The sequence below is a fragment of the Pistacia vera genome, unplaced genomic scaffold (assembly GCF_008641045.1).
Source record: "Pistacia vera cultivar Batoury unplaced genomic scaffold, PisVer_v2 Contig1040, whole genome shotgun sequence".
NCBI classification, from domain to species: Eukaryota; Viridiplantae; Streptophyta; class Magnoliopsida; order Sapindales; family Anacardiaceae; genus Pistacia; species Pistacia vera.
The window spans coordinates 223141-233528 of NW_022195072.1; the positions used below are offsets into that span (position 1 = coordinate 223141).

At 35.2% G+C, this 10388-nt stretch overlaps 2 protein-coding genes across 2 annotated transcripts; both read left to right on the forward strand.

Moving 5' to 3' along the window:
* Positions 1–41: 41 nt before the first annotated feature.
* On the forward strand, positions 42–5164 carry LOC116126559. Its single transcript, XM_031412235.1, has 5 exons — positions 42–63; positions 2995–3137; positions 3330–3405; positions 4376–4521; positions 4618–5164. The coding sequence occupies exons 1-5, from the start codon at positions 42–44 to the stop codon at positions 5047–5049; spliced, it is 819 nt and encodes a 272-aa protein (XP_031268095.1). The 3' UTR covers positions 5050–5164.
* A 782-nt stretch (positions 5165–5946) lies between these two features.
* LOC116126568 (peroxisomal and mitochondrial division factor 2-like) lies at positions 5947–7804 on the forward strand. Its single transcript, XM_031412247.1, has 2 exons — positions 5947–5961; positions 7316–7804. The coding sequence occupies exons 1-2, from the start codon at positions 5947–5949 to the stop codon at positions 7802–7804; spliced, it is 504 nt and encodes a 167-aa protein (XP_031268107.1).
* Positions 7805–10388: the final 2584 nt, after the last annotated feature.

Genomic DNA, 10388 nt, shown 5'->3' on the forward strand with positions numbered 1-10388 from the left:
GAGAAGTCGGATTATGGATGGGTACTCTCCGAAGATCTTGAATGGGCCGCCGACCGAGAGAAGGTTCGTAAGTTTATTTTGTTTTTAATGTAATGTGTTGTTTAGTTGAAGTTATTTTAAGGTAATTAAAAGAGTATTTTATGTTAAAAACTCTTTAAAATATTATTATTTGTATTGTTTAGTTTAATTATCCATGAAATATTAAATAATTAACTTAGCTTGTCCTTGTGAGGTCAATGAGAGAAAGTTATACATCTTGTTCTTTGTAAACTTCTTTATGTCCCAAGTTTGCCTAAAATTAAGGCCGAACACTGTGCATACCCAAGATTTGCCATAACGATAAGTTGATACCCAAAAAGTTTTAAAACGACAAATAGATACCTTCCGTCATATTCGGTTAGTGATTTCTGTTTATTTAGTAAAAAGACTAAAATGCCCTTTAAAGTTTGAATTTTAGTTTTTTATAAATTTAAAAATTTCTAAAAACCCCTAGGTTTACAAATTTAACTAAATACTCCAATATATAAATTTTTGTAAAATAACAAAATACCCCCACCACCCCCAGTGCCAGATTCTGGCCGGAAAGTTACGTTACGACACAGACCCATCAGATCTGTGTCGTAACGTGCCGATCTTGCCTTTTCCGGCTAGATCTGGCCGAAAAAGGCCAGATTTAGTCGTCGATGCCGCAGATGGAGTTTTGCGGCGTCGACGGCCAGATTTAGCCGTAGATCTGGCCTTTTCCGACCAGTTCAGCCACGGATCTGGCCGGAAAAAGCCAGATCGACGCGTTACGACACAGATCCGACGGGTCTGTGTCGTAATGCAACTTTCCGGCCAGATTCCGCGGTGGTGGCCGGAATCTGGCACTGTGGCAGCAGGGGTGTTTTTGTTATTTTACAAAAAATTTATATATTGGTTATTAAGTTAAATTTGTAAACCTATGGGGTTTTTAGAAATTTTTAAATTTATAAAAAACTAAAATTCAAACTTTTAGGGCATTTTAGTCTTTTCACTAAATAAACAGAAATCATTAACAGAACATGACGGAAGGTACCTATTTGTCGTTTCAAAACTTTTTAGGTACCAATTTATCTTACGGCACCTGAGTAGTATAAGTCGTTCTCCCTAAATTAATATAGGCTTTGTAATTTCAAAAACATCTCATCTCTCCTATCATTAAAGAATTCATGAATTTTAATAATAAGATACTTTATGTGTGAGAAGTGAATTTAAATTAGTTCCACCTTTAGGTGTGCGAGTGGTTGGATAATGATATTGAGTATATATTCAAGAGTTCTGAAATCGAGTCACCTCGTTGCTAATAGAGATACACTGGTGGTCTAGGAGTATTCTAATCGTTAACGTCAGAGTTGAGAGTTAACTGGCCCTGCCAAAGCCCCCCTTAAAAAAAAAAAAAAACAAAAAAACAAAAAAAGAATTTAAATTAATTTACTTGATTGAAAAGGAAAACGCTTAGAAACAAAAATTTCTGTGTGTTTACAAGTTATTAATTTTAACTGTTTAAGAATTTGTAAAAACAAAATATGAAAATTTTATTTTCTAAAACAATTATAGAAATTATGATGATAAGTAGGGATGTTTTTTGATTGTCATGTAAAACGATTATACTTTTGTAGTATTCGTTTGATAATTACCATTGTTGGACTGAAAATAAAAAGGGCCCAGATCCAACCAACTAGGAATAATGGTAAAGCCCAAGACCTCAACCCAACACCCATGAAAAGGGCAAGTTGCAACCCACTTCCTTAAGAATGGGAATGTGGACATAAATTACCCAATCCAATAATCATGCCCAAAATTAAAATAAATTAAAATATTTAGATTATTTATAAATAAGGTCAATGTTCGGTTCTTTGCATGTAATTTGTAAATGAGAGAGTCAGAAAGAATTGCATATGGGCAGAGACGTAGTCAAGATTTTTAGTCAGTAGGGTCAAAATGATCAACTGTAAACCCAAAATCTTATAACTTAGATTTTTCTAACAATTTCTACTAACCCAATAAAATTTAACTCATAAACTCATAAAAATTCATCAAATCCAACTATAAATATCAAGCAATTAATTAATATATCAAAATTAAACCAAATCTCTATAACTTAAGATTTTATCAATTCTTTAAATCATTCAAAATTAACTCAATAATTAATCAAAATTTATCAAACTCAATTTAAAACAACAACTAATTAACCCATACCTCAATATAAATAAGATTAAATCAAAACTCATATCAAAATCTAAGAATTTAATCTTCCAATTCCAAACCCATTTATTAAACTCAATAAAAACTCATAACTCATGATTTTTTATCAATTAACAAAATTAAAATAAAAGAATTTTAAGTTGAAAAAAAATTGAGCAACATCTTACTTTGTAATTCAAAGGAGTAGCATTTTTTAAGTAATCCAACCAAAAGAAAAAGAAAATATGAGAGAAAAAGAGAAGAAATTAAGAAGAGACCAATGATAAAAAAGTGTTAATTAATACAAGTTTTTGAGGGGTCAAATAAATTCTATAAAGGATTTTTTTTTTTTTTTTTCAAAATTTGAGTGGGTTCAATTGAACCCACATATGTGAGTGTGGCTATGTGCCTGCATATGGGTATTAACAGTTTCACTGGTTTATCAGAGGTCATATGATCAAAATCCCACCCCCAAGGTTTGAGAGTTTTCTTTATATTCGTAACGATCCAATTGAGTGACGCATCGCTTAGCCTTGTAATTGGGTTGATAAGCATTTGAGCGTCCTCCCCTTTTACAAGCTGGTTTTTGACGGTGAGCTATACCCGATGTGTGCTTAACAGTACTTATAAAATAGAGTAAGAGATTAAAAAGTCTACAAACGCTATGCTTAAAGCCTCTTTAATGGAAATGAAATAGTTCTTTTTTTAGTCAAATGTGTAGATGTTTTGGACAATTCTGGTCCACTATTCTCTTTACAATTTTGAATGCTGTATGCCCTTTTGTTGCAGGCGATCGCCGTGCAATCTTGAAGAAGTTTCCTTTGTCAAGAAATATGCCTATTGAATTAGCCGGTTATGGTCGAGGATCATATTTCACCAGAGAAACTAGGAAAGAAAAACGTTCCAACCTGTTCGATATTGTAGAAGATGAAGTTAGTATCCTATTTTCTTCTGAAAACTTTAATTTACCGTAATTTTCAATTTACCTGGATAATGATTTAACTCTGTTTATTTTTCTTGTGTCTGTTTAAACCTTAATTATCTGGCAGTGGCTTTTACCATATAAATTCCTTTAGCATACAAGCCTAATGATGCATTATTTTAAATTTGTTTACCTATTTCAGGATACTTTTGATGCTACCGCTATGTCTCTTCTGCCTCCAACTGAATGCAATCACATCAAAGATGACACAAATCAAAAGCTCAAAATTAAATTCAAAAGATTAGCATACAAGCCTAATGATGTGTTATATTCTACGGCTTGTTTGTTAGTTTAATTGAAAAATATGATATGAAAACTATTTTAAGTTGAGTTGAGTTTGATTAAATCAAATAAGATAGGATTTTAATAATATGTTTGGTATAATATTTAAAAATTATATCTGAGTTGGATAAAATACTGAACATTGTTTGGTACATTTTTTGAAAATATTTTCCGAAAATATTTAAATTATTTTTAAGCTCCTACATTTGTTAATTTACTAAACACCCCTCATAATAAAAGTTTATAAATTAACAAAAATAACCTTCTCACTCAAGTCACTACCGGCCACCACCATCGGATGACAACCTACAATCGCTAGAATGACAAGCGACTGGCTGGTCGTGTACCGATCTGACATTTTTCGACTAGATTCATGATGTATCTGATCGAAAATAGTCAGATCTACGACCAGAATCTGGTGTATCAACGACCAAATCGGCGCACAATCAGCCAAATCGATCTGGCTGGTAGTGTGTCGTTCTGGTGTCGGTAGTTGTGGTCGACAATGGTTGCTGGCAGGTGGTGGTGGTCTTGGATAGATTAATTTTCAGATTGGAAGGAGTGGAAGGTAATTGTTTTGAGTTGAATAGAATATAATAATAGAAAACAAGTCCTACCCACTTTTCATCTTTAGACAAAATATCGTGTTTGAATCCTATTTGAGTTGTATTAATTTTCTAAATGAATTGGCCTAATAACTAAACAAACACATATTATGTTATTCAATCCAAATTGAATAACAAAAAAATGATTTGAAAGTGTGAAACAAATAGGGCCTAGTTTCTTAATTCAGGTTGATGCATGGTAATTGTTCTAGACATTATAAGTAATGTTCTGAACTATATTTAACAGAAATTATTTGTATACTTATCTTGCAATATCTTCATTACTATGCTTATGGAATGCAGAATAGTAATACGGGGGAGGAAGACGCGGAGTCATCAATTGGTTCTACCACTGGAACTGAGTACTACAGCTGCATAGCTGAACTAGACAATAACAACAATGGATTTAATGAGGCGTATCAGAGAACAAATGACTATTATAGAAGGGTAAAAGTGAAAGCAATAATGGAACTAAGAAATTCGTCGTTATTCCTTCGAACTATTTATGTTTAAGTTGTAATTAACTAAGCATTTTTTTTGTAGGTTACTTTGAAATGGATCTTTGTTATCAGCAACTTCGTCTGCGAGATTTTAACAGCCCTGTTTGAGCAGCTTTCCTCCCCACACCAATCTCATTATGCGCTAATCGGTATGACGATGTCTTTGGCTGCAACAATTATTTGTGTGATTGAGATTGTTTATAAGTGTCGACAACAAAAGGTTACTTGGAGAATAAGGGGCAAAATATATTGGTTTTATCATCCACCCCCAAGTCACAAGTGTTTTGGTACATTCAAGGATATTTTTGGGTTCGCTTGTGCCGCCCTTCAGTCGATTTCAGGGGTAATCAGTTACACGTTTTATCTTAAACATGGTAATAGTCCTGTCAAAATTTCTCTTTGCTCTGTGGTGTTTGCCCTTGGTCTATTGTGTTCCAAATTTTGTGATGAGCAAGAAAAGGTGGATATAGATTAAATGCGTGAGAATATTATGCTATTAGCTTGTTGTCGCATAAAAAACTATTATTTGTATATCTCTGTAAAGCACTTAGATAGTATTTTCACACTTTTATTCATTACCACTATCCATTTCAAACAACTGAATATTTCCCTCTTCTCTGTTTTATGCTGGTTTCTTTGTCCTCTTACCCTTTTTCTTCTTTAATATCTTGTCATTTCCCTCTTGTGACGATTGCAATCACTTTGTTGCTATGAATTAAGTAGTGTGTATATTCAAGGGCAGTTGTCTAGTCTATTAATAATTTCTGTTCACAAATGCCCTGGAGGGAAGGTTTGGTACAGGTTTTGAAGTGTGAGGAATCTTTTTATACTTTTGGGGGCCTCTAGGGATAATAGCCTCAATACATTTATTAAAAGTTATCGGCTGCAATGACATACCCGACCCATAAAATTATATTTTCATTTGAGGAAAATCATAAATTATTATTAGACATTCACCAAATAGTTTCCGTTTTTGGATTATGTGATTAATTAGTGATAATTGATAGCGAAGTTTATATATATTTGTTACAAGAGTTTTCAGACTAATTTACGCTTATTTTAATTAATCTCCCAACTTCAAACAAAGGTTTTCGAAAAAAGACAACCCGAACAAAGTCGTTAACGAAAATATGTAGTAGCTATTTGGTGGGAGAGGTGAAGGGTAGTGGAAGGAATAAAAAGTGGAGTGGAAAATGTAGCTTACGTTTTAAGCAGGAAGTAGCAATGGATGGATCTGCTCAGCTGGCATTTCACATGTATCAATGCTATTAGGGGAGCATTTGGTTAGGGGTTATGTGAGATTACTGGGGTTATGTCATCTTATATTAGTTGATTACCATGTTTGGTTGTCAAGTAATATAAGATACCGGTAATGGTAGTATCGGAGGTAATCTAATTACCTCCATTTTCTTAGGTATTCTGAGATTACCAGAGTTATCTTTTTTTGTTACAACTTTATCCCTTATTAATAAAAATTTTGGACAATAATACCCCTACTTTAAAACAAATTTACATTAATATCCTATTTCAATTTTACCCTTGTTTAATTAAAATTTTCGACAATAATGCCCTTATATTTATAATAATTTACAGACCACCACTGGATCCCAGCCACCACCACCACTGCCACCCGGCCACCACCGCTGACAGCGGGCCAACCACCACAGACCGCCGCTGAAAAATTGCCGGAGTCCCTAAAAAAGAACGAGATTTTGTGGGAGGCTTCGCTATGGCCGGTTTTCGGCCATATTGATGGCTGAAAACAGCCATATCAGGCCAGATCTGGCTGAAAAAGGCCAGAACTATTCTGCATGGCCAGAACTATTCTGGCCATTTCCAGCCAGATCGATTTAACTGGCCGTTAACGGCCAGATCTGGGCAAGATCTGGCCATTAACAACCAGGTCCATGACCGTTAATGGCTAGATCTGGCCTGATATGACTGTTTTCGGCCATCAATATGGCCAGAAACGGCCATATCGGTGCCTCTTGGTCACAGTGAGGTACTCACGGGGACTTTCGAAAACTTCCGGCGGTGGTTTGCGGTGGTGGCAGGCGGCGGTAGGGGGTGGGGATGATTTCATCATAAATTAATGTTTTATATAAACGGGGGTGTTTTAGCTAAATCTGAAATATTGGGGGTTAAAAAAATTATTTAAAAATTAATAATAAAAATAATATTATATTAATATTTAAAATGGGGATAATTTAGTAATTTAAATAATATACCCATCAATTTATTCCCATAACCAAACATATTAATATAACATCAATAATGCTACGGACACCGACATTTTTACACCGAAATCTTGTACCGGTCTACGTGTCCCGTGATTGATACTAGCAAATCAGACACGTTTCACGTTATTAAATTTTTTTTCCAGTGAACGGCCGTTCATCAAATATGGACGACCGTTTGCTTACATGGGACCCCGTCCATATTATATGGACAGGAGTCCATTTACTACGGACATGCGTCCCCATTTAAAGGACGCCCGTCCATCAGTAAAATGAAATAAAAAAATATAAACAAAATTAAGGAGCGGCCGTCCATAACTTGGGGACGGTCGTCCCAAAAAATGGATGGGCGTCCACATATAATGGACGGGAACAATGCTTTTAAAAAATTAAAAAAAAAAATTGGACGCGAGTCCACAAGGAATGGACGGTCGTCCCTCGTGTGCCATCAGTTTGATACAACAAAGAGAGTCAGAATTCCTAAAGATTTTTGACAGCATCTAGGGAAGCAAGGTCGTTTCTAACAGCATTTTTGAGAAAGAAATTGATAAAAGAAAAATTACAGATTTTTTACCGCATCTAGGGGATGAGGCGAGTGCTGAGGTGGTAGAGTTGAAGAAGAGTCTGGGAGAGAAGGGAGTGAAATTGGAGGGAATAGAGAAAGAAATTGATAGGTTGAAGAGTGAGAAAGTTGATAGTGAGAAGAAAGTGAGGGAGTTGGAAAGAAAAGTTGGGACTTTGGAAGGGAGGGAATTGGAAGAGAAGAGTAAAAGCGTGAGAGTTGAAGAGGAAATGAGAGAAAAAATTGATGACAAAGAGAGGGAAATTAGTGGGTTTAAGAAGAAAGTTAATGTTATGGAGTCTGAATTGGATAAGTGGATAGTTGAGAAGAAGTCAATGGAGGGAAGTTTGAAGGAATCAGAGAGCAAATCCAAGGAAATGGAGGCCAAGATTACTGAGTTGGAGAAAGAGATTGATGAGGCGAAGACGTGATTAGTGGACTCAAGGAGAAGATAACTTCCAATTTTGATTAAGGGACAGCCGTCCAGAAATGGTGAACGGCTGCCCCTTTATTTTATTTAAAATTTTATTTTTTTAAGTCCACACGTTAGGGACGCCCGTCCACAAGTTAGGGATGGACGTCAAATTTTTTTATTTTTTTATATTTACATTATGGACGGGCATCCTTTAAATGGGGACGTCTATCCGTAGTAAATGGACCCCCGTCCAGATAATATGGATAGGAGTCCATGTAAGTGAACGGCTGTCCATATTTGATGAACGGCCGTCCATATTTGATGAACGTCCGTCCATATTTGATGAATGACCGTTCATTGGAAAAAAATTTAATAACGTGAAACGTGTCTGATTTACTTGTGTGAATCACGAAACACGTAGGCCGATACAACATTTCGGTGTAAAAATGTCAGTGTCCATAGCATTATTGATATAACATACCCACCAGCTAACCAAACACATTTTCTTAAAGATTCTCAGTAATCTTCTAAGGTAATCCATCTTTCTAGTAATCCAACATTCCCAGTAATCTAAAAACGCCCCTTTTTTTTCTCCCTTCTTAACTAATTATTGTTATTATTTTTCTAATTTTAATTAGGAAAATTAAAACAAAATCTTATTCCAAAGTTGCTAATTATGTGGTTGCGGTTTCTGTATAGTGTTTTGATGGTTGTAGATATGATTAGATGACTCGATTTGACCGTCCATCTTCTAGGCTTCGTTTGGCTCACATTTGGGAATACTACTATTAGTATTCCCAATAAAGTTAAACAGTAAAATTGTAAAAACTCACAATATTATTCAACTTTTTTTAAACCCCTTAAATTTGTTAAAATAATTAAATACCCCTAAATATTTTTTTAGAAATTGCAAAAAAACCCCAGCAACCATATTTACCAGATTCCGGCCACCACCGTCGGAAAATGGCCAAAATTTGGTATAATGGCGCACTACCGGCTGAATCTGGCCGTTAGTGCGCCGATCTAGCCTTTTTCGGCCAGATCTAAGGCCAAAGATCTGGTCGTTGATGACCAGATCTTTGGCTGTAGTCAGTCGTCAACGACAGCCAACACATGGTTGTTGTTGACCATCAACGACGGCCGTATCTTTGGCCGTCGTTGACGAGCAAATACGGCCAGATATCTGGCCGTAGATCTGGCCTTTACCAGCCAGATCCACCGTAGATCTGGCCAAAAAAGGCCATATTGACGCAAGACAAGCAAGATCCAGCTTGTCATGCACCGATATGACGACTCCGGCCACCCTTCGGCGGTGGTGGCCGACTGTTCATATGTTGGCGGGTGGGTTAGGGGTGTTTTTGTTAACTTTTAATGTTTTATTATACGGGTTTTTAGTAAATAAACAAACATAGGGGGTGTTTAGAAATAAACAAATATAGGGGGTATTTTTATTTATTTTCAAATCCTACATCGTAATACCCACCAAATTCAATTTTTTTTTTAACTTTTTTCCAAAAACTTTTCTAAAAAATGTAAAAAAGTGAACCAAACGGAACCCTAACATTTTTCAAAATTATTAGACTTTAATAATTACTTGGGGATTAGGATTTGACGAAGAAACCTCTCAATTATATTAATATTACTTTAAAAACAATAAAATCAAAATATTTTCAGCTAAATATATTTTAAATCAAATAGAACCCTATGATCACATAAAATACATCTCAACAAAATTAAAATTACATAATAATGTTCGAAACGTAAAATGAAAAAGAGTAATGCTACAGTCACCGAAGTAGTGCACCAAATGACGTGGCAAAATCATGATCGTTGATTAATTTTAACTTAATATTAATCGACGGTCAAGATTTTGCCACGTCATTCGGTACATGAATTCGATGTATAACCTTCGGTGGCTGTATCCCTTCCGAATAAAAAATGATTGATAATGAGCATATGTAGGGGTGAACAGTTTCAGATACTTTGCATTTTTTGAGGGAACTGGAATCAAAACCGCATAGTGCAGGTTTCTAAAAAAAGGAACCGGAATCGAAACAGGTCAATTTTGGTTCTTAAATTCAAGGAATCGGAACCTGAAATGCAGGTTCTGGTTCCTTACCTGGGTACCCTATAAAAAATCAATTACCCCCTATTAGTTTAAAATGACAAAAATACCTTAAAAGTTTACAAATACACTCCTGAGAAATTAAGAAAACCTACATTTAATAGTTTTCAACTTTTAATTACTCATTCATTTGTGTCCAATGTGACTCATAAATCCTCTAATCTCTAGGCAACACTTGAATTCAATCAATTCACCACAATTCAAAACCAAAACACAAACAGGTTCCAAGCCAGTTTCAAGCCAGGTATCCGCTTCAAGTTCTTTTCTCAGGTTCCGATTCCGATTCTAGAACCTATAAGAACCGGAATTGGAACCGCATAGTGTCGGTTCAATAAAATGGAACTAGAACCTACCCTCACAGTGTCGGTTCTGGGTAGGTTCTGGTTTCTGTTTTGGTTCTACTCGCTACCTGTGCTCACCCCTAAGCATATGTTACATATAACCTAATTAAATAACAAGGAATAGAAATATAGAT